At 52.1% G+C, this 23,808-nt stretch overlaps 3 protein-coding genes across 4 annotated transcripts; all 3 read left to right on the forward strand.

Annotated features, from left to right (window-relative positions):
* Positions 1–142: 142 nt before the first annotated feature.
* On the forward strand, positions 143–724 carry LOC119114048 (nicotinamide riboside kinase 1-like). Its single transcript, XM_037238277.1, has one exon. It carries the CDS (start codon positions 143–145, stop codon positions 722–724), a length of 582 nt encoding a protein of 193 aa, XP_037094172.1.
* A 1,577-nt stretch (positions 725–2,301) lies between these two features.
* LOC119113737 (PHD finger-like domain-containing protein 5A) lies at positions 2,302–5,494 on the forward strand. The gene is made up of 3 exons (XM_037237984.1): positions 2,302–2,484; positions 4,093–4,283; positions 5,287–5,494. Exons 1-3 carry the CDS (start codon positions 2,433–2,435, stop codon positions 5,374–5,376), a joined length of 333 nt encoding a protein of 110 aa, XP_037093879.1. The 5' UTR covers positions 2,302–2,432; the 3' UTR covers positions 5,377–5,494.
* A 10,489-nt stretch (positions 5,495–15,983) lies between these two features.
* LOC119113793 (retinoblastoma-binding protein 5 homolog) lies at positions 15,984–23,352 on the forward strand. Of its 2 annotated transcripts, none has more exons than XM_037238028.1 (7): positions 15,984–16,043; positions 17,360–17,725; positions 18,250–18,462; positions 20,117–20,308; positions 21,060–21,290; positions 21,989–22,231; positions 22,820–23,352. In XM_037238028.1, exons 2-7 carry the CDS (start codon positions 17,390–17,392, stop codon positions 23,042–23,044), a joined length of 1,440 nt encoding a protein of 479 aa, XP_037093923.1. In that variant the 5' UTR covers positions 15,984–16,043; positions 17,360–17,389; the 3' UTR covers positions 23,045–23,352. The 2 variants fall into 2 exon arrangements, with proteins under 2 accessions (XP_037093923.1, XP_037093924.1); XM_037238029.1 differs by having other exon boundaries at positions 16,033–16,086.
* Positions 23,353–23,808: the final 456 nt, after the last annotated feature.

The following is a 23,808-nucleotide window of genomic DNA, read 5'->3' on the forward strand; positions in this document are numbered from 1 at the left end:
CTGATCGGCGAAGCGTTCGGCGGTCGCCTGGCGCGCACGCCGTGCTCGCGTCGCGAGGGCGTCAGCCCCTCGACCTCCGACTCAACAGCTCTGACTCTGACTCGCTGAGTCTGCGGGCCGCTCCTGCACCCCCTCTCGCGCCATGGCCGGCTGGTGCGTGGCGGCGGTGTCGGGGGTCACATGCGGCGGCAAGACTACCGTGGCGCGCATGCTGCACGCCGCATACCCCGGCTCCGTGCTCGTGGCGCAAGACGACTACTTCCTGCCGGAGGACGACCCGCGCCATGTGCCGGCGCCAGGCGTCAACCACCTGAACTGGGAATTGCTGTCCTCGATCGACACGGGCCGGATGGTGACAGACGTGGCGGCGATCTTGGCGCAGCCTGCGCCGGCCGGCGACGCTGCGCCGCGCCTGCTCATCATCGAAGGCTTCCTTGTGCTCAACGACGCGCGGCTGCGCGCGCTTTGTGACGTGCAGTGTTACGTGACGCTGGAGCGTGGCATCTGCTGGGAGCGGCGCCAGCATCGCCACTACGAGCCCGCCGACGTGCCTGGCTACTTCGACGCATGCGTCTGGCCCATGTACGAGCGCCACCTGGCGGAACTGCGTTGCGTGGACGGCGGTCGAGTCATCTACCTGGATGGCGCACTGCCGCTGGACCGGCTGTACACGCGCGTGGCTGCTGAGGTGTCGCGGGCCATGGAGAAGCAGTGCGCCAATTGACCGAACCGCGCGAATGGTCGCCAGCAGGTGGGGAGTTGTTCGGTGACCGGGTGGCCGAGTGTTCGTGCGTGGTGCGGTTCCAATGCTTAAATATGGCGTTATCTCCGGTTGTGGCGTCGTACTTGAGCATGGCTGTTGGAACACGCCGTACGCTCGTTGATTTAGTATATTATCCACGTGTTGTTTGGCAGGTTTGCCAATTACGAAAATACACATGCAAGATACAATCCGAAGAAGGGAGAGTATGTTTCAATTTGGTCTCAATATATGCATGTGTTTTACTCGAGTCATGCACCGTTTATGGGCGTGAAATCCGCTGTAATTTTGCTCAGACTTCTATGTTTACGCTCAGTACGCACGACAAATTATTTTCTGCCCCCCAATTATTGGTGCTGGTGGTGGCGTATTTTGTTTTAGTTGTTGCAGAGAAGACATAACTTAAACACGACTCGGTGAACGATGGAGAAGTTAGTGTGCCGTTGAAACGTGTTGAACTAACGCGCGCCGGGTGGCCGGCTAGATAGCCCTCGCTCGGGTAGGGGGGGGTCACCTGACCCCCCTCCCTGAGATCTCGGAAACCAAGAGAGCTAGGACACCAACCTTACAGGGTGTCCTGGCCTGTACATGAACTCACTTAGGTCAAAGTTTTAGGTTCCTAGATCATGACCTTCGGGTAAAATAAGCTCAAACAAAGTCAAATTCTAGTTTGGTCTCCAAAGTGCCCCGATAACCTAGATAACTGTTTCTAAGCAACAGATCACATGCTCAGTTAACGTCAGTGACCCTGTTTGACCCTTTGAAGGTCATTGTGATCAAAATCCCGCAAGACTGCTCTGGGTTTTGCACATGAATAAGCGACGAAGATTACCCCAGGCAGTATCTTCCCAAAAAATGCCGACCAGGGTCACTTCAGGTCAATGACCTATTCTGACCTCTAAGAAGGCCATGGAAGATGTAAAATGCGGCTCCTGCTATCAATAAATTCGAAACGAGCACCAGAAACTATCCCTATACAGCAAGCCCTAGAGTAATAAAGCAGGTTGGTTTTGACCTTGGTATGACATTTATACCTGACCTCAGGTCAAGGTTTTTTGATCATTCAATATCTGTGTTACCTAAGAAAGCATCTCAGAGATGTATGGCTTCGTCTAACACTCCGTTGTTGCATCAGATTGAACGACTCCCTACAAATTGACTTCGCTGAAACCATGGTCTGACTGACCTGCCATATGCCAGCGCCCTTACAAGGTTATCTAAATGTTCGATGCCAAACCATCCGCTATTCAATTGTCTACAGCCATGCAAATTTTGCCGCGGCTGCAGCGCGCCATTCGGAAGCCATTCTGAAAAACCTTCGGGGTCGATTTCGTCCCGCCCCCCTCCCCCCCCCCCCCCCCGAGCGCGTGTTAATGTGATAGCGCAGGGGTGTCGGCGATGGATGTCCCTGTGTGACGTCAGCAAGGCTTGTATGTGCTTCCATTTACAAATAACTTAAAAGTTTCGAAAATGACGATGCTGTGACATTCATTGCGCCATTGCCGACACCAGAACGTTCGGTGTTGTATTGCCCTGATTCGGCACGGCGTGGTACTCGGGCTGTCACAGTTGCTTTGGGCGTTTGTGGGTGCTCCCGCGGTATTAAGACAAGCGCATTTCTGAAATTTTCTCCTGAAATCAAACCCCGGGGTCTTACTTCGACTAGCAGGAAATGGCGAAGCACCATCCCGATCTAATCTTTTGCAGGAAGCAGCCTGGTGTGGGTAAGTGCTTGATTTGCTATCGGCAGCCATCGCAAACAAACATTCAGGCTGTTTCTTTCAGTAGGGAGACACAAAAACATGCATTTAGCTATGCCATCATTTTCATGGGCTGCAAAATAATGGACACAATTTTTGTGTGTTTGCAGTCATGTGTAACAGTATTGTGTTCATGGAGCAACTGCATTGCATTGTTCAAGGTAAATGACTGATAGCAGTTTGTCATCATTGACTGCTCAAATTGTCTTCAGTTCGTGCAAGTTTTTGATGTAGGAGTTTTTGCATGAGAAGATCCCCAGGACTGGGGCTTTAGGCTCAACACCTTTTGTAGGATTCCCTTTGTGTACATCATGTGTGTGATGGTGTCGCGATACTGTTGGAAAACGGTTGTCTGTGAATTAATTGGGAAGCCATTAATTTTATGTCGATATTGTATGCAAGATCACATTTGTTAATCTCTGACAATTTATTATTCTACTTTGTGTAGCCTGATTTTCAATGTTATTAGTGTAACCACATTTTAAGATGCTTCTGTGACATCAAATCTGTAAAACATGTCAGAATTTGGCAGAATTCCATGTGGGCAGAGTGGAATCATAAGGCATGTTCCTGGACCTCTTTTGGCTGCTCATGCTATCTTGGGGCAGCTCATGGTGTCTCATGGCAGGCGCTGAACTAGGGCAGAGATGGGTAGAACGAGCAGATACACCCTAGTGCATTTAGTACAAAGGACCTACAATCAATAAAAGCAAATGCAGTCCAAAGGCCAAGTGCATCAGGATTGTTTCAGCTGTGTCATAGTTGTCTTGGTCAGTGCTTTTTTATCCAGTCTGGTCCTGCATGTGGCTGCTGGCACAGTGCCTGTATACATGGACCCACTGATAAATTAAAGTGCTTGGAGTGATATATATATATATATATATATATATATATATATTTGAAACAAAAATATGGTGTAAACATGAGACTTTTTGCTCATGCCAGCTTCCAGTGTTTGCTCTGAGCAGGTAAACCAGCCACAAATTTCTTTATCCTCTGTGTTTTTTATGAGCAGCATCATGGAGGTTTGAAACTCACTTTGTGGATTTTTGCTTCCAGGAGTGTACCTGCCCCAAATGCCTTATTGGCTGGTCTGCCACCTTTTGCAGACTGCTGTTTCATTGTATACAATATCAACAATACCCATCTTTTTTCATATTTGATGTTTGAAACTTGGCAGAAATTGTCAGTTCTTACCTTTGTGTGAAATGGGACTGAATTAATCAAGCTCTGGGTAGCGGCATGGCTTGAGCTGCAGCACATACATTTTTTAGTTGAAGTTCCAGCAAGTGAAAGTGTTGTGAAAGCATACCTGAAGTTTCATGCAGATCCATGCAAAATTTTCAATTCATGTGGACCAAGTTTATTTGTGACATAAAGGCTAGATGATGTATGGCACAGACCAAAAAAGTGTCATACAGACCAAATGTATTTGTGACATAATACCCACAAATCAAAACTATAGCAATGATGTCCCTAACATTGATATCTCTAGTGGTATGCATCAGCTGCCCATCATCAGATTGTCCATCACTCCCGCTCCCTGACCTCTCACCTCCTGCCGCCCGACAGCCATCGGCCGCCTGTGCGAGAAGTGCGATGGCAAGTGCGTCATCTGCGACTCGTACGTGCGACCGTGCACCCTGGTGCGCATCTGCGACGAGTGCAACTACGGCTCGTACCAGGGCCGCTGCGTCATCTGCGGCGGGCCCGGCATCAGCGACGCCTACTACTGCCAGGAGTGCACCATCCAGGAGAAGGACGTGAGTGCTGGGCCGGGCGGCGCTGCGCGGCGGGATGGTGACGTCTGCGGCGGTGGCATGCTGGTTGGCCGGTGTTATTGCGTGGAGGTTTATCAAATGGGCCCGTCACAAGAGTTGCTTGATGTTAATTTTTCTTGAGTGAGCAGAAAAACACTACCCAGGTGAAGGTTAAGACCCAGGAAGTTTGAAGCACGAGATATGTTGCGCCTCTTTTGAGCCTTGTCCTTCGAGATCAATTGACGTCGTAGATCAAAGGAACGCTATAATGGAAGTGCCACCTTTGCACCACAAACTCATGTTTCATGAGAGCCAGAACTCCGCAGAATTATTGTGGTATAAAAAAAACAACTCCAGGCAAAAACATAGTGGCATCAAAATTGGGGTGGAGTGCTGCAATAGTCTGCATGTTTGCTTGAGAAACTGTTTTGGAATATGCCCAACGTTATTAAGCCATTACCATATATCATGCACAGGAAATTGAGTCATGTCGAATTAGGAACCTGGAGGTCTCATACCAGACCGTAGCAGGTAGGTCGGCCACGCTTCTGTTTCCTCGTGCTTGACAGCCCACGTTGTGCCCAGTCGGAAATGCCCCGAACGTGAACAGGTAGGGTGGGGAGAGGTGGGTGGGCGGCAGGGGATTCTGTGCGTGCGGTCAGATCTGAGGAAGTCATCGGGAAAGATGGTGGAAGTTCTGGGTATGGTAAAGTCAAGGATAACTGGCTTGTGCGGAAAGGAGGGGGGTAAGTTCCGCGCTATGCTGTTTGACCGTTTGGATAAAAATGCTGCTGTAAAGTGATGAGCTGTAAACGTAGCGGAGCTTACATGTAAACGGTGGCGTAGCTTTATTCCGGTTTTAATGTCCTGTAAAGTGATGACGTTTAAACACAGTGTCGTAGCTTTATTCCGGTTTTATTGTCCTGCAAAGTGATAGCATGTAAACGCAGTGTTGTAGCGCTATTCCTGTTTCAATGTCCTGACAGTCAAACGTTATCTTTTCCAGAGGGACGGCTGCCCTAAAATCGTCAACTTGGGAAGCTCCAAGACCGACTTGTTTTATGAACGGAAGAAGTACGGCTTCAAGAAAAGATAATCACTTACAAATCGGTGTATCATGATCTGGATGGGTCGCCCATAATCATCTCTTTGTGCGCATTTGGCACGTGACAGTGTTTTGACATCGCCGTGCTGTGATGTCAATAAATGACAGACATGCACGGTATTTGCGATATGTCTTTTTGAGAACTTCGGTGATCAGCGAACAGTGACTATAACCCGAGCGGTGTGAAGCGAGGGTTGGTGTGTTCGTAATAAGGTAATGTAATTCATGGCATACGTCACTGGGTCAGTTCTTGGCGGCGAGTCGGGTCATGTGATGAAAAACAAGTGAAGGTGAAGCTGAACATCCGCCATTTATGGCATGGACAGGCATAAAATGCCAACGCTGCATCTCTTTGTGTCTCGAAGGGAATGTTCCACATGCTGAGATATTAAAGCAAGCATCATAAGTGATGAAATAGAATCACTTGCAACTATAAGTGTGCTTACGGCGAAAGGCTGCTCTATACAACATATAATGTCTGTAAATTGTGCTCACGAACGCCAAATTTGAACGATTCGACAAGTATACTGTCCCTGGCATTGCTCGCTGCATTGGCAACGAAGTGGCTGGATTGAATTACGTTGCCATGGCCCTATGGATGCCTTGGTGACCCTGAAATAGCCTCCCGGAAAATTTATGCACATCATCTTGAGCGCGTAGCTCAGAAGCTAGAAGTGTGTAGGTCTCGAGAAGGGCAGGCATGCGAACTGTACCGGGTGATGTTTTAGATGGCTATTCAGCTCAAAATCACATACAAATGTGCAACACTCCCTTTAATGTATTGGTGTATAAGACACCGGTGTATATGATAAAAACTTTGAAAAAACCGAGGGACTGGGAAGTACGACAAAGTATCTTGTCGACTTTGGAGGGACATATTCCACATGGGAAAGCATTGCGGCAAGTCTCAAATGCGGTGAAATAGGTTCACTTCAAAGTTTTGGCTTGCTTTTAAAAGTAAAAGACTACTCTTAACAACACAGTTTCGCTATGTAATAAATATGGTCTCGTATACGACAACGTTCGATTACGCCATAGAACGTCTTTACGTTGTCAGAGTCGCTGCCAGACTGCCCGCGTCATAATTGCCGCTGAAGCCGACGGGCTGACTCACTTGCAGCACTTCAACTTGCCGAAGGGTGGGGATGTATACCGTGCGCTATTGCTGAAACCGAATATCGTTATATCCGCGTGTTTTGGCCTTTATGATGGTGTTCTGTAGTTGTCGGTGGTTTTGCGCTTCTCATCTGCATTCTCACACTCGGTTGCGACGCTACTCTTACGTTATCCGATTCCCAGTCATAGTTTCGTTATAGCTAGCGTCACTCCCACATTTCTGTATTACGTAACACAAAATGCGGCTCGTCTTCAAAACTTGCACTCAATGCATTTAATCGGTTGCACACCAACCGATATCCGTGGATGCCGCGAACTGCTGACGCATGCCAGACACGAACCATTTGAATGGAATCATGTCATTTTTTAATTCAGTCGCGAACCGATTCATGTTTGTTTCGACCTTCAGCACTAAGTGGCCCTTGAGGTGATGGTATTCGCGTTACGTTCCTATGACGTCATGTATGTCTGGAAGCCCTTTGACCTTTAAATAGGCTGTGCAAAAAGTCGGCGGGAGCTAGCGTGCGTCAAACTAAGACGTAAAGAGAAGCTTCAAGAAGGACGTAGCTGTAAATTGCATCGAAAGATCTTCAAAATGGCTTTCTAAGCTCGAACCCCCGTACAAATGTGAAACACTCCCTTTAATTGGATTGTCAGGCGGACAAAAGAACCCGACACTCATCATCAGCGCTTTCACGAGCATATGTCAATCTGGTAGGTGGGGCGTGGTCTGGCAGAATACCCTCTGTAATCACTTTTCCTTTACCCGAGGTAGGGAAGCAACTGGTTGATGGGAAGCCATCTTCGCCAGACACGGTTCCGTAAGTTCCGTAGTAAGCCTCCTTTGGTGATGTCTGTAATGCGCCGAATCCGTCCATGCAAGCGCGCAGCCTGGATTTAGTAGCAAGAGGTCCCAGATTTTCAAAGGGACATCACTGACCGTCCGGGATTCCACCGAAATTTTCTGTCTGGTTTTGCCAATCGGTTGCGTGTGTGTGTCTGGTGGGGGGGGGGGGGGGAAGGGAGGGTAATAGCTTGGGGGACGAGGCGGCGAGTGGCATTGTTTGCTAGTCAAACTACCCTCGCTACCTGACATGTCATGTGATGTCATGTGATGTCATGTTTGACGTGAATTGACATGTCATGGTCCTGCCTCCTGCAGAGCCATGATAGCGCTGCTCTGGAATGGCAGGTCCGTCTTGAAGTCCTGCGCAATCTCGCGCACCAGGCGCTGGAGCGGCACCTCGCGAATGAGCAGCTCCGTGCTCTTCGGGCAGCGACGGATCTCGCGAAGAGCCACCGTGCCCGGACGGTAGCGGTGAGGCTTCTTGACGCCGCCGGTGGCCGGCGCGCTCTTGCGAGCTGCCTTAGTGGCCAGCTGCTTGTGCGGCGCCTTGCCAGCGGTGGACTTGCGTGCTGTCTGCTTTGTGTGCGCTAAGCGCTACCTCGAAATCGCGAATTAGCAAAAAAAAAGAAGAAACTTAACGGGGGAGTCGTCGCTACCGGTCGTCTCAGTATGATGAGGGGTGTTGGTGCCAGGGCGGGAGCAAAAATTCGGCACTACTTCTGAAAGGTTAACATTGACCTCATGGGCGTTGACTGAAAAGGAAAAATAGGATGGCTACCGCCCCCCCCCCCCCCCCCCTGTAACATGGAGAGCTCCGTTCCGACGTCCATGTGAGGTTAGTGCATATATACTGCTAATGATGAACTCAGCTGTGTTGCACGTAAGGCTCTTCGGCATTTGGTTGTAAAGGTCTCGCACGATTCAGTTAAAGTATTTAACGATATCACGGTGCGCTCTGAAACTCGGTGTAAAAACAGATAAAAGGAGTGGCCATGGGTAACCACTGTGCACCTCCCCTAGCCGTAGCCTCTATCTGCTGAGCTCTATTCTATGCTCTGCTATGCTATGACATGCTATGGCATTTGATGTAGTTAAATGCGTGGTCTAACACCAGAGCTGTGCTTACGTTGCATCGATGACATTTTCGGTATCTGGATCCGGGAGCTGAACCAACTGTTGAATTTGCTCGCAAACACAAATTACCGCCATCTGGACACCACGTTTACTCAGGAATGCACCGCTTAAAACGTGCCGATTCCATTGATTGACCCTTTTGTGATATTACCAGATGGAAGCCGAATCACGAGACTATTTCAAACCCATGGCTGCTCCCGTCGTGCATACTCATCATCATTCGGCACACCCCCATGTCCACTAAAAAAGGGTCCCTTCATCACAAATGCCGCGAGTGATGCGTGGAATGTGCATACACCTCCCATTGCTTCAATTAAGGATGCCCCTCCTCCCCTCTCCACCCATCCGCTTTTTACAACGCATTCGGGTTTGAGCCGCTTCTGCATGGCATGCAGAAGTCCCGCTGCGATGCAGTGTACCGCATCGCTGGTACAGACTGGACCCTGAATAGCGCATTGGAGGGGCCAGCCCTTTCCAAAATTATTTGTGTTACGCGAGGTTTTTCCATACCTTGTTAGTAAGGTCTGTTGATTTTTCTTGTTTCATTCTAGGCGGCATATTCATACTGGCCACCATTTACTCACGCGGGGGAATTTTCCATTCGCCATTGCTTAGGTTTCTTGATAGATGCCTTATTTTTCTTTTTACTCTCAGGTGGCATCTCTTATACTGGCCACCATTGTGGTACACGCGGTTTTCCATATCGTTGTTTCCCTCAATTTGACCTTTGCCGTCCGCCTAACTCGGAGAGAATGCTGGCATTTTTTGCAGTATTGTCATGGTCATCCGACGGGATTTTCGCCGACGCCAAACGGCGATCACGAGATTTCTGTTGCCCATCATGCATATAAGCAACAAGCGCCGTGACTGACTCAATAATTTAGATGAAGTTCCTGTACGGTTTTTAAAGTTACGTACTCGCACATGATGTTGTTAAATGCATAATATTTTGAATGCGCTGCGAATACTTATAAGCGAGGTTACAGGACCACTCCGTCGGAATAACAACGTTTAAGAACACATTAATTTAGTTGTAGCCCCGCCTATCCCTCTATCCCGAGGGGCGGCCACTGCAGGTCCACAAAAGTATAGAAATACCGACCGCACGGACTAATAATCAACCTCGCAACAGAAAAGCTCCTTGAGAGTAATTCGCCCACCGGCGATAATCATATTTGCTTGGATTTATTATGCATGCCATCGTTCATGGCAGCTGTTGACCAGTTGGCCCAGTGCATTCAGCGATAGGCAATTACCATCGACGGAGTTCCCTGCCATAATCCGACTAACTGAGGCGACCGCAAATGGTCTGAGAAACATTTTCTCATCGACATTACACGGGCTTTTACGAAACAAATGCTTTCGTCCTAACATGGGCAGCAAACGTCACTTTATTGGGACTCCGCAACTATCATTCATACATCCACATCGTCTCATACATGCTTGTCACCGGTCATATTAAAGGGAGCCGTTGAGTGTGGTCGCTACACACAGTCTGCGAAGGGTGTTTGTCATGATCAGACCCCTCGACTGAAAGCGGAACCTTGTAGTCATGCACCACGCACTCCTCGGAATTTGTTCCCGGTAAATAGCCGCCACCTGGTGCAAGGCTCACCGCGGCATCAACACGTGGCCCCTACCCTCTACCGCCACTGCACTATGCCGACATCACCCGTCGGCCAGCCGGAACTCCTCATCGGTTCACAATACCTCATCACTACCCGCGAGGATCCCTTACCTATGTGACGCGTAGGCCTACCTCCATCCTCACCCGCTAGGAGCCTTCAGTCAAGCATCTGTGACACAATTAGCCTTTCATGGTAAAAATTCAGTTGCACTCGTGAAAAACTCTCAGTCGTCCAGAAGCTGTGCGCAATATTGAGCTGTGCGAGATAGAGATGTGAGCATAATAAACGTAAAAGGCATGGACCTGACCCCGACACGTCCTGTGTCATGACGCATAATTCAGGCCGCACATTATTCATTGATCTTCTATTTTCCCACAGACTGACTATCGAAGCGCATAGAGAAATACCAGGCAGGGGTCGGCACGTCGTTTAAACAACACACATTAGCGACATATTTGTGTACTATGTGTACTCATTGCTGTGATATGATGCAAGGGCGAAAGGAGTGCACAACACACGACAGCTCAGAAATAGTGCGCAAGTGCGCAAGCCCAATCACAGGCATAGGAACGTTTCAAAAAGTGGGGGCCAAGCTCATCGCATGCTTCAGGATTTTTTCTGGAAAGCAATCCCGATGACCGGGGAGGGGAAGGAGTAGGGATGGAGGTGGTTATCGCTCTTTATTTAAATATCATGGCCGCTATGCTAGATGTGCATCCAGAGCTGTTTATCACTGGTGCGCAATCTTGCCTATTCAACTCATAAGGCTATCCAGCTTCCCAAGACTATTAGTCTATTTCAACATTTTCTTTCCTGGGGACGCAAAATTCCGCTAGCGGTTAGGCACTTTGGGCTATTGAGGAGGCATCTGCCTCCACAGGGTAGATGCCAAAATAAGGTATGGACATAGGCTAGTGAGAATTTTGAGAGTGAATCGATAGCTCACAGTGCATCAGACTTTTCATGCGCCTTGATTTCGCTAGCTGCTTTTCAAGAGATAAGGCTTGTTGCAGCATTTTAGGCGGAGACCAATCGGAAGCTTGAAACTGCCAAAAACACCGTCACAAAACCATCATACTGGAGATTCTCCTCTTACAACCAAGCCACAGAATGAAGGTTCTTCTGTCATATATTCCTTATCTGAGCCCCGCTCCCGTCCGCTATCGATGGCCACTGCCCAGGCCCGGCTCTCTCCCGCATGACTGACTGCGAACTGATCGTATGGCTGCTTTGTGGCGTATTTCTGGATCAGCATTACCACTAATTGGTGTGTAAAACATGCTGGACACCTGCAACAGTACCTTTTCCGAATTATTTTTCCTTACACCTCACCACAGAAAAAGCCTCCGTGAAGCTGCCTGCCTTAGGTATGAACTGGCCCAACGGACATTAATTGCCCATCATTCAATGTAGACGACTTGATCTGCTTTTGTGTGTAGGCGAGGACGCAGCCAGAGCCTAGCTAAGGGGAGCACAAGGTTGACAAAAGCCCTTCTTATGGTGGCCTCCGCAAAAAATCCCCGGATATAGCTGACTTGCTAACAAGGGATACGGTTTTCTTCGTTCCATTGTTATTTTTACCTTCCAACCAAAACATAAACCAGAAGCTGCCGTGAGATCAATTCTGATTGCATTTTGAAGTCAATAAACTGCAGAAATCAGGTGTTCAACGGGCGCATGCAATAAATCACCGGTGCCGTTAATGTAAAATGGTTTAGGGGGCTTTTTATAAACCGATATTCAGCAGTGTTGTCAGAATGTTTCATCTGGATTCCACAGACATGAAGGACATCGCGAAGGTCGATTGTGTATAAACATGTTTGATCGAAATTTTAAGATGAAAATTTGGTTGTAGATCGAGTGGTCAACAATGTGCACTAACACGCCCAAGTCGTGTTTGTCTGCAAGCGTTTAATATTCAGTCAGAATCGATTAGTGATACAATTTATGTAACGTGATTTTTAACACGCGCGCTCGCGAATCTTCGCAACAAAAACCTCGACACCAGGCGTTGCAGTCTCCATAATCTGCGGAGCGTTAGTCCAGCGGATCACTTTTCGCCGTGGTCCACCGGTGGACGAAAATGATGACACCCCTGAAAGAAACACCTTTGAACACTTAAATCGATTAGTAATACAACTGTGTGACGTAATTTTAAGCATGCGCACTCACAAGTCTTAGTAACAAAAACCTCGATGTCAGGCGTTGCAGTCTCCGTGGGTCGCGCGGTGTTGGCCCAGCAGCTAATATTGAGTCGTGGCCAACGGGCTAACAAAAATTAAATAATTACCCTTGAATGCTTCAGGACATCATATCTTACATTAAGAAAGCAGGCTGGGGACATATTTCACGTGTGCGATTTTTAGACTGATGATAACAGCGGATTGGCCCTTAAAGCACCGCGGGATGGTGCGGGAATCTGGTGATTGAACTGGAAGAGCAAAGGTAGAATCTCCATTTTTCGTGTTTTTGCACTTATCAATCTGTCCAGAAGACAGACACAGCTTCCCCCCTCCCCCCCCCCCCCGTCTGGTGGCAACACGGCACCCCTCCCCCCCCCCCCCCGCTCCCCCATCTGGTGGCACTTGCAGTGGCCGACGCTGTACGGTTTTATAAAAGCTGCAACTCAAGCCATCGCTGTCCTTGCTCTCAAGGCTGCGGGCGGACATGTTCAAAACCTTTGATGTAATTCTTTCACTAATCCATCCTGGAAAATGAACGTTCTCAATCAACTATGGGATGATTCCGTTGTTTTTTTTAAAATTCATTTCCACCCACTCTATTCAACAATAATGATAACTCTGCTCACCAATAACGAGACCCCTTTTTCCTTCCGGGCAAGGGGCCCCTTAAGTACAACGCCAGGGACACATTACCGGTTCCGTTTAAGGGCTGAAGGGCCACTCCGTCCCATCACCAAGTGTGTTCTGGCTGTCATTCTGGCGACACGGGACGGGATCTTCTGGTCGATCCGGAGGCCATGAGAAGGATATATTATATTCACATTGTTCCCCTCTCTGCTGGCATGGGAGACCTCCTGACCCGCGCAGTTGGCCCCGGATCAGCATAGGAACCCTCATTGACGCAACAACATGCCTGATTACCGCAGGTGATGAAATAATTGTCACAAAGACTACAGCTCCATGCTTTTTTCTGTGTTCTTCAGAGATATTGATGATTCCTTGAACGTAGATTGTCGATAGAAGGGGGGCCCAAATTTGCATTAACATAGCTGATCCATGTTCGTCTTGAAATGTTCAAGATTCAGTCAGAATTAACCACTGATATACAAAACTATGTAATATGGTTTTGAACATGCGCGATCGCAAGTCACAGCAACAACAGCCTCGACGCCCGCCGTCGCAGTCTCCATAGGCCGCACGACGTCGGCCTGTGGCTATGACACGAAGCGATGGCCAATAAGCAAACGGAGAAGATGACGCATCTTGCGGATGATGGGTGGCACTCTAGGCAAATCGGCATATGTGTTTAATGAAGTACAAATGTACGCTAAATGCAACCTTAGTCTGAAGAGTGGCGGGGGGGGGGCAGTTGACACTGGTGGTCCCCCAGCTTGGAAAGTGGGGGGGGGGCATAGCCCCCTGTCCCGCCTCCCTCTTCCCCCCCCCCCCCCCCCCTGTTCCTACACCCATGAGCTCAATATCCCCTGCAAAACTTTTCTTTCTTTCATAAAACGCAAGGTCATAAAACACGGGGCCTAAGATCTCAAGGAATCGCCGAAGGGTCGGCGATTCCCCCGCCGGGCTTACTACATTGGGCAGGGGTGTGGGCGCCGAGCGTCCGGCCGTCGGCGCACTAGGTCGATGCGGTCTCCCATCATCACGTCCGTCTCACTGTCCCTCCGGCAGCCGGCTGCTCTTGTTACGGTATTGTCTGGACGTGGCCATGTATTGTTTGAACGTGCCCCTGCTCCGGCGACCTCAGTGTTTTTTAACGGGCCGCCCCCCCCCCCCCCCCCCCCCCATCCCTATTGATCGTCCTGGCGTGTATGTCCGGAGCGAGCGCTGGGGCCAAACGAAACAAACAAAAACCGTACTCGCACGTTGAAAAACAACATGTAACCCACAACGGACAGATACGCCGCGCGCCACACTCGCAGCTGTGTGCAATTTTAGGTTGATTCTATGGCCGACGTTGCACGGCAAAAAACGCCAAAGCTGAGTGACTTGTCGCAGAGTTCCCAGCTGCAGTTCACGAGCCCCACCCTGTCGGCACCCCACCAAACATGCCTACTGTGAATTTTGGTGACTGTTTCTCTGTGTTTTCAGATTGGACATATCATTAAACTCTGCTAAATTTCTTGGTGCCATGACGTTAAAGTAGGCTGCATCTTCTCCAAATGAGTGATACATGCGCAGTTTTTCGCTATCATGAAGCCTGTCATCTAAACATAGTTAAACGCAAGCGTTTATTACCTGCTCAATGAGATTTCGCTGGTGATCTCCGAGATCACCGGCGAAAAATTAAATGACAGCAATAATCTCCATTCAATTCTGTACATAAACCTGGATTCCAAAAATTAAATGACAGCAATAATCTCCATTCAATTCTGTACGTAAACCCGGATGGGGACTCATGAAATATCCCGCAGTATTTGTGGAAAATTGACTGTAACAAACACTGCCGCGAATTTCGGTGCCCCGTAATGCTCGTAAGATACAAGAAGATATTATTTGACTCCATTTTGACCGAACCGAAAATCACAAAAATCAGAAACGACTGCCTCATTTCGGAAGATGAATAACTGTAGAACATTAACCCGAATGGGTTTTTGGGATATCCCAAATGGTTCGGCAACAATATGTGTCTTATCACGATTATTCCCTTCCCCCCCCCCCCCCCCTATGGCGCGCGGCACAGCATACCACCGCAGGGGGTCGGCCCGCGCGTCCGATGAGCGCGACGGTCGCTAACGCGTTTTCCTTGCACGTTTGCGTCTCGGGTGATCTGAACGCCTCTGCGACCACGAGAAATGGAATGCTTCTTGCTGCGCTGTGCACAACCTTTTATGTGAATAAACGCCTAAAACGACATGCAACTGCACGGATCATCGTAGCTTGAATGTTTTTATCTCTGCCCCCGCTGACCGGTGATTTGGATTGTGATCGTAATTGACAAAAACTGGTGGCATTTAGCTCACTGGTGCATGTTTCCATCAAGCTAGTGATATCGTAGGGAAGACAAACTAGTGACGCTTGTCAAGTTGGCACCACGTTAACATTCAGATTCAGGTCCCTATTCGTCATTCAGCGGGCCCCTCAAATTAGCCTGAAACCTGGTCCACAGATGCAGTTTAATCTCCTGAGCACGGTGAGCACAAAATCTCGGACCGATACGCCCTAATACCGGAGATATATAAATATGAAAGATCACAATAAAAAGGCGGACTCCAACGATATCTAAGCTCCACGTGCTGGTAGATGCTGACCTCCTGGTAACGATCAACACAAAATATCGGACCGGTACGCCATATTACCGGAGATATCGTAATAAGTCGCGTGGGGTCCTTCAATCCTTTCCAAAATCCGTGTGTTGGTACATATTAACCTTCTGTTACGATACACACAAAATTTTGAACCGGTACGCTGTATCAAAAAAACCATAAATTTTCAAATGCCAAGGCTGCTATGGTATGGTTGATTGGACCTGCCCGGACGACGAAGATTCGACGTGACGTCTAGAAGAATAGACCCTCTTTAGTGCGCTGTGAAGTGCAAATATTCTCTTAATAGCTAATCAGATATTGCAGTATTTCATCGTCATCTTACATGTTCTAGAACCTGATAAGTCTGCGCTTTTGAGACAACTGCGCCAAAAATTTTGGTAGTGTATACGAATTCGAGTGAGTGACGCTGGGCCTTATACATTTAGCCGGTTTTGGCAGGGGCGCGACGTGCCTGTGTTTACTGAAGGTTCGTGGCAAGAGCATCGTCTCCAAGCGGGCTGTGGTGTCCAGTGCGAGTATGCAGTAGCTCTGCCGTCCAAAGGTAAAACCCCATATGTTAATTTCTGGTCATTTTGCGTTTTTATGTTACCTGATTTGTCTTATGCGAGATTCAGATGCTTAAACCAAAAGTTGCACAAGCGTTTAGCTAAAAGAATTGGCTAAGAGCTTGTGAAAATTTGAACTAATGGTTTTGATAACCAAATTCAGCATGAGAAGACAAATCAGCTGACATAAAAAACGCAAACCGACCAAAAATTGACATACAGGATTTTACCTTTGAATGGCAGAGCTGGTCTCTGTTTTTCATTGCTAACTGGTCTATTGTTCACGGTTTGATGTCTGGCATTCCTGTCTCAACAGGCTTTGCATAAGCTTATGTTTCTTCTTTTAGCACCCAATATCAGTGTTTAATTGGTGAACATACTTTAACTTCCCACTTGGCAGATAGGTACACTGTATGAAAATGACTTGTGATGCTCTCCAGTGTTATCAAAGACAGGGTACAGCAGGCTGTATATCTTATGTGGTTTGTTTCATGCTGCCCAAAAATGTTGCTTAGTCTACAGAATGGTTACTTATTGGAAGGAACATTTCAGACAGTGTCTGGCTGTGGTTTGTCAGTGTAACCCCTAAAGATGACATGAAATGTCAATTTTGATATTTAGCTTTGTTAGCAATTTTAAGTGGTTGACAGCAGTTTTAAGTACTTGGAGGGCCAGTAATACGACCTTTGTTCACATTTTGGATCAAGCTATTTATGGGCTTATGGTTAATGACATGGACAGAGCTGAACTGTTGATGACTAAACCAACTGGAATAATGTTCTATTACACTCATTTTGTCTGTACCTGCATTTATGACAGTCAGTCCAGAACGGAAGATTTGAATTAAACCGTTGTCATCTTGAGGGCAACTCTAGTTATTCTATACTTCACTCAAAACAACTACAAGTCTGCTCACATTGTCATGCAATAAGCAACCAATCATCATTCTCAGTACATGCTTATGTCCCATTCCATGGCTATGCAGTGGCTCATGATGCCTCTACCCATGCCAGGCTGGCTGAAGGCTGGTAGTGTATGTCATGTGACCCCTTCTCCCCCATGCCCCTCCCCCCCACACACACACATACTTATGTCCCATTCCATGGCTATTCAGTGACTCATGATGCCTGTGCCCATGCCAGGCTGGCTTAAGGCTGGTATTGTATGTCATGTGACCCCATCTCCCCTCATGCCCCCCCCCCCCTCCCTGCCTGAGGGTTGTGGGCGCCTCCGGCAGGGACCTCATCCTGTAACACAGTGTGCCACCATGAACTTGGAGCTGCTGGAGTCGTTCGGCCAGAACTACCCGGAGGAGTTTGACGGCACACTCGACTGCATCTCTCGCGCCGTCACGTGCACCTTCAACCGCAAGGGCACGCTGCTAGCCGTGGGCTGCAACGATGGCCGCGTCGTCATCTGGGACTTCCTGACGCGCGGCATCGCCAAGATCATCTCGGCGCACGTGCACCCGGTGTGCTCAGTCAGCTGGTCTCGCGACGGCGGTCGGCTGGTCAGCGCCTGCACCGACAACACCGTGTCCGTGTGGGACGTGCTGTCCGGAGAGTGCGAGCAGCGCTACCGCTTCCCTTCGCCCATACTGAAGGTGCGCGCGCCGGCAGGGGAGCGCCGGGGGGGGGGGGGGGGGAGGGGAGCCGGCGTGGCCTGCTGCTGCCTGCCGTGCTGAGGCTCGTTTTCTGTTTTGTCCATTGCGGGATCGGGGTGCAGGACCGAGCTGAAAGTCGCCACTGCGTGCCGCGTGCGGTGTCTGTCGGCTGTTTTGCCTGCCGCCCGCCGTGTGTCGGCCGCTGCTCTGCACTCGCCCGCGACGTAATGTTCACCTCACGACGTCACGCCGCCCGCGCCGCGCCGCGTCCGCCGTCGCCTTCCCCTGTGACCCGCCCCTCCACTGCCGGTCGTCAGGTGCAGTTCTGCCTTCTTCGTGCGGTTCGCCTTCCTCCTGTGACCCGCCCCTCCACTGCCGGTCGCCAGGTGCAGTTCTGCCTTCTTCGTGCGGTTCGCCTTTCTCCTGTGACCCGCCCTTCCACTGCCGGTCGCCAGGTGCAGTTCTGCCTTCTTCGTGCGGTTCGCCTTCCCCCTCTGACCCGCCCCTCCACTGCCGGTCGCCAGGTCCAGTTCTGCCCGCGCGGCCGGCGCGCCATCCTGGTGTGTCCGCTGAAGCACGCGCCGGTCGTCGTCACCATCGACGAGGGCCACAAGGTGCTGCCCGTCGATGACGACGGCGACCTCAACATCATCGCCACGTACGACCGCCGCGGCCGCTACATCTACACCGGCAACGCCAAGGGCCGCGTGCTGGTCATGAACGCCTCGGACTTCAAGGTGGGGCGGTGCGCGGGTGATCGGCGGCGCGTGGCTTTGGCTGCAGGGGTGACTAGGGGCTTTGCACCCCCGCGGGGTGCGAAGCTCTTTTTCCGGGGCAGGCGCGAACGTCGAGGTCTCTTGATGGTCAGCTGAGTCGCAGTTCATGCATTACATAGCGGGCACATGAGCGCGCAGGCACTGCTGGAACGCCTATGACGCGGCGGACCGTGCACAACCTTCGCCCAGGTTCTCCGTTTTCATAACGCGGAGTAACAGAGAGGAGCGGGGGGGGGGGGGGCGATACAACCCTTCCTGTGGTGTTTCCAAAGTAATGAAGATAGAGCTTAGCGAAAAGCACCAGTGGATTTGTCTCAATGGTATCTCGTCTTGCCGCATCTACTTTTGTATGTTAGGTCAAGACTTGGCCCCATTACGACTTGTGAAAGGTGGAATTTTCCAGATAATCGCTCTTACAACTTTGCAACATCTTGCCTTCCAGGCCATGCTTGGTGATGACATGAAACTGAAGCGGACGTTCCTTGTGCAAGTTTCAATAACGGGTATATTTTTAGATGTTTTGAGCATACATTTATGGAATATGGTTCCTTTAATGTAACAATGTCGGCCCGCCGCGCGTTCCGCGGCATCACGGGTTGCCGCCCGCCCGTCCGCCCGCGTAGGCCGTACATCGCCGGGTGGTGTCCCTCAAAAACTGCCGCTGCGCGTAACCCATAAAACTGGGAGCACGGTTTTTGTGGTGTCAAAACACGCGCAATGGATCCCTTTAGGCTACTGATAATTTGGGCGCGATTGCATGACACGCCGCGGAGGTATCCTCAGAAAACCTTAGGAAATGCATTCCCCTATCGGGGTGAGGGTTAAAGAAGCGTGGTTTACTCGTCATCACATTCCACATACGTGGGAGCCGTGGGCCGCGATTCGCAATAGGACGAGCGTTAAAGCGACAGCAGGCAGAACCTACTGAGTTAGACGGGAGTTTGCCGCGCCAGCAGCGACCAGGGATCACATCCAGACCACATCGCGTGTGACCAGACCAGACCACATCGTGTGTGACCAGACCAGACCACGTCGCGTGCGACCAGACCAGACCAAGTCATCTGTGACCAGACCAGACCACATCGCGCGTGACCAGACCGGACCACATCGCGTGTGACCAGACCAGACCGAATCGCGTGTGACCAGACCAGACCACATCGCGTGTGACCAGACCAGACCAAGTCGTCTGTGACCAGACCAGAGCACATCGCCTATGACCAGACCAGAGCGCATCGCGTGTGCCTAGACCAGACCACATCGCGCGTGGTCAGACCAGACCACATCGCGCGTGGCCAGACCAGACCACATTGCGTGTAACCAGACAAGACCACATTGCGTGTGACCAGACCAGACCACATCGCGTGTGACCAGACCAGACCACATCGTGTGTGACCAGACCAGACCACATCGCGCGTGACCAGACCACACGTGCCCGAAGCAGGGACGCACTACGCGTCTGACCTGGTGACCTGGTGACTTGGAGGTTTGCATTCCCGTCGGTGGCGATTCGGCGCACACCCAGCCTCTTGGTGACCTCAGCTGGTGAAACCCGACCGGTGATGGGCCCGGGACGACGCCGTCGATGGCCCACCGACCGGCCACCCGTGACCGCCAGGTGGTGGCTTCGTTTCGGGTGACGTCCGGCGCGTCCAACACGACGGCGCTGAAGACGATCGAGTACGCCCGTCGCGGCGAGTGCTTCCTCATCAACTCCGTCGACCGCATCATCCGGGTGTACGATGCCAAGCGTGTGCTGGCGGCCGGCGTGGACGGCGAGCCGGAGCCGGCCCAAAAGCTGCAGGACCAGGTGAGGACCGGATGAGGGTTGGGTGAGGACCGGGCGAGGGCCGGGGCAAGACCAGGTGAGGACCGGGTCAGGGTCGGCCGCCAGGGGGTGTCGGAGTGCTGGGAGCGGGTGACAGGTGTCGGCTGATGGTGACGAGGACGGGGAACGCCGTGTCGGGCTCAAATTCACGTGAGGGGAGGTTGAGCTGTTGGGTGGATCACGTCCTCAGAGAAAACGTGCTAAAGCGTAAATGACGCTATCAGTGAAGTAAGTTATCAGTTGCTCAAATTATGATCATACTATTTTGGTTTTGGTTTTGATAGAAGGTGCAGGCTGTCCGTTCCCGATGAGCCCATTAACCAGGTTCTCATAAAAGCAGGTTATGAGTCGGATATATTTTTTTCGTATTTATGCGTCAGAGGTGTCTGCGTTTGATCGCACCTGTTATCATACCCAATGCAAAATGCCCCTGTAGAACTTTTCTCTTCGCCCCCCCCCCCTCCCCCACCCCCACCTTCACCCCCACCCCACCCCACCCCCTCGCCCTCCTTCATGTCGTTGTGGAGAGAGTCCCTGCAGCTGCCGCGCCGCCGCTGGGCGCCCCTCCCTTTCGCCGCTGCCGAGAGTCCCTGCAGCTACCGTGATGTCGCTGGGCGCCCCTCCCTTTTGCCGCTGCGGAGGGAGTCCCTGCAGCTGCCGCGCCGCCGCTGGGCGCCCCTTCCTTTTGCCGCTGCGGAGGGAGTCCCTGCAGCTGCCGTGCCGCCGCCGCCAGGTGAACAAGACCATGTGGAAGAAGTGCTGCTTCTCGGGCGACGGCGAGTACGTGTGCGCCGGCTCAGCGCGCCAGCACGACCTCTACATCTGGGAGCGCTCCGTCGGCACGCTGGTCAAGATCCTGCAGGGCACCAAGGGCGAGCAGCTGCTGGACGTGGTGTGGCACCCGGTGCGGCCCATCGTGACGTCCATCTCGCTGGGCGTCGTCTCCGTATGGGCGCAGAACCAGGTCAGTGGCTGCGGTGCCGGGGTCGGGGCGAGGGGCACGCGCGGGGGCGCGGGGTCGTGGCGGCCAGAGCACGTGTGTTGTAGCAGGGCGAGGGTGGGGTGACGGGTCGCGACTAGAGAGAGCTAGAGAGTTACGGGGCGGGGGTAGGTTAGGTTGAGGTCTCGGGTGTAGCGACAAGTTACTGAGACGGGTACAGGCAATAGACGCACGGCTATGTCAGACCAGGTTACGGAGCAGTGTCGGCGGGGGTGCAGGTTCACCAAATTCAGTGGGGGGAGGGGGGGGGAGTCGGAGCGGCGAAAAATGACAGCCTACCCCAGAAATGCACCAACAAACTGGCTTCTCCGAAGATTTGCGCCTGATTTCTTTTCAAACTTGGGGGGGGGGAGGTGCTTGAGCTTCCGAACTGAACAGGAAACTACGTCGTGGAGAGTCAGGTGGAGCCGGACCTTGAGGCAGTGTCTCGTCAGAGGGCGCGGTTCACACGCCCAGAGCACTGGTGCCGTGCTAACTCAAGACTACGCCGACCGGGCCCTGCCGCCGCGCGGGCACGAGGCGGCCGTCTGCCCCCCAGTCTCGGGATACATCTCGGGCTCCCGGTTCCACCGGCGCGTGACCCGTGCTCCCTGCGCCCACTGACCCCCCCCCCCCTTCCCCCCTCCCCCTCCCCTCTCCCATGCTGCCCCCGCCGCCGCCAGGTGGAGAACTGGTCGGCGTTCGCACCCGACTTCAAGGAGCTTGACGAGAACGTCGAGTACGAGGAGCGCGAGTCCGAGTTTGACCTGAGCGACGAGGACCGCGCCGTGGAGCTGCACCCGGCGCGCCACGACGAGGTGGGCGAGGTGGACGTGTCCACCGTGGAGCCGATCCAGGCGCTGCGCTCCAGCGACGAGGAGGGCGACGGCGTCGGCGACCTGGATTACCTGCCGATCGCGCCAGAGGTGGGTGGGCGGCGGGATTGTGGAGGGCGCGGTAGGAAGTGGAGAGAGAGAGGGAGTGTGGAGACGGTAGAGAGGGAGTGGAGAGGGGCGGGGGTCTGGGGCGGGGTGGGGACAGAGGGGCGTCGTCGGCGAGGCTAGGTCGGGGTGTGGTGGCGGGGCTGACAGTGGGGTGTCTGTTCGTATGTCACGAGATAAGGTTTTATCGGAGCTGCGACTGGATGCAGAATTGGTTGTGTAGTTCTGGAGATGGGCCGGTTTAAGAGGAAAGGTGGCGTCGAAAATACGAATTGGGTGGCGGCTAATGTTCTTCAAAAGTTAATACAAGCACTGCATTAAGCAGCCTTACGGAGTTCATGCAGGTGTTCTACTGTACGAGGCCCATAGGGTTTGGATCGACTTGAATTTGTGTTAACAGTATTTAGGAAAGACGTAACGTTTTCCATGTCCCCGGCAGTGCCACGCACGCCAACCTGCTTGCACTAATCAGCACACAAACGCCCCCACGTATATACACTACTTCTTGCGTCTCCCTATCTCTCGCGGGCAAGTTCGCGCCTGCCCCTCACGTGCCTCCCCCTGGACCGTCAGGTGGAGGAGCCCGAGGAGGGCTGGCCGCACGACGCGGCGCCCGAGCAGCAGGAGAACCGCCGCGACAGCCGCGACAGCCCCAAGAAGAAGCGCGCGCGCGTGTACGACGTGACGCTGGCCGACGCGCCCAACGACGAAGTTCACCCGATGCTCAGCAGCCGGCCGGTGAAGGAGAAGCCCGCCAAGAAGCCCGGCAGGCAGAAGACGGACGCCAAGCGCAAGTAGCGCAGCCGGCGGGCGAGTCCATTGTGGACGCGGAGGGACGGTGGACGAGTTCATTATTGGCGTTGAGAGACGGCGAGTCCATTTGCGCTGTGAGGGGCGGCGATTCCATGTGTGGCGCGGAGCGTCGGCGGTGCGGTATGTGCCGTGGGGGCGGGGGGCTAGTCTACCTGCGTCATGGGGCTGTGACTGCCTCATGCAGACAGCGCCGGCGTCAGCGGCGACCCTGCGCAGCTGCCGGGACCTGCGATTGGCGTCGCCATGGCAACGCACGTAGTGCATCGCCGTCAAGTCCGGAACCGCTGCAAATGGCGAACAGAGGACTTGTGTGACATTGTCCGTCTGTTCCACTGTTATGAAGCGGAGCGCTGGCAGTGGTGGGTGCTGAGCAGTGGTGGGTGCTCCCGCCGGCCGGGAGCCTCAGCGCCGTGCTGCGCGTAGGAAAAGTCGCTGTGGCGTATGTGTCTCTAACGGCCGCCTGGAAATCCGGCAACAGCCGGCGCACTCTGTCGCCCTGTTCATTGTAACATAATACATTCATTCACCAGTGTCTGTCGCGGAGTGTGGACCGGTGACGGTTCGGATGACCGATGGCAGGGCCTGCGAGGTTTCACCGACAGGGAATGTCAGCGATTCCGTCGGGCTGCGTTTCTCAGTCGGTCAGTCAGATCGGGCCCGGTGTATTTGGCATGGGGGATATGACCACAGTGCCGATTCCCAACCTTCCGTCCTGATCAGCGACTGGCGAGGGAAACTGCACGGGGTGC

The sequence above is a fragment of the Pollicipes pollicipes genome, unplaced genomic scaffold (genome assembly GCF_011947565.3).
Source record: "Pollicipes pollicipes isolate AB1234 unplaced genomic scaffold, Ppol_2.1 Scaffold_7262;HRSCAF=8765_pilon_pilon_pilon, whole genome shotgun sequence".
In the NCBI taxonomy this organism is placed as follows: domain Eukaryota; kingdom Metazoa; phylum Arthropoda; class Thecostraca; order Pollicipedomorpha; family Pollicipedidae; genus Pollicipes; species Pollicipes pollicipes.

Coding starts and splice junctions, on each gene's coding strand:
- LOC119113793 (XM_037238028.1), top strand. CDS start 17,390: ATGAACTTGGAGCTGCTGGAGTCGTTCGGCCAGAACTACCCGGAGGAG. Junction 18,463..20,116: donor TGAACGCCTCGGACTTCAAG/GTGGGGCGGTGC, acceptor CGTGACCGCCAG/GTGGTGGCTTCGTTTCGGGT. Junction 22,232..22,819: donor ACCTGCCGATCGCGCCAGAG/GTGGGTGGGCGG, acceptor CTGGACCGTCAG/GTGGAGGAGCCCGAGGAGGG.
- LOC119114048 (XM_037238277.1), top strand. CDS start 143: ATGGCCGGCTGGTGCGTGGCGGCGGTGTCGGGGGTCACATGCGGCGGC.
- LOC119113737 (XM_037237984.1), top strand. CDS start 2,433: ATGGCGAAGCACCATCCCGATCTAATCTTTTGCAGGAAGCAGCCTGGT. Junction 2,485..4,092: donor CAGGAAGCAGCCTGGTGTGG/GTAAGTGCTTGA, acceptor GCCGCCCGACAG/CCATCGGCCGCCTGTGCGAG. Junction 4,284..5,286: donor GCACCATCCAGGAGAAGGAC/GTGAGTGCTGGG, acceptor TATCTTTTCCAG/AGGGACGGCTGCCCTAAAAT.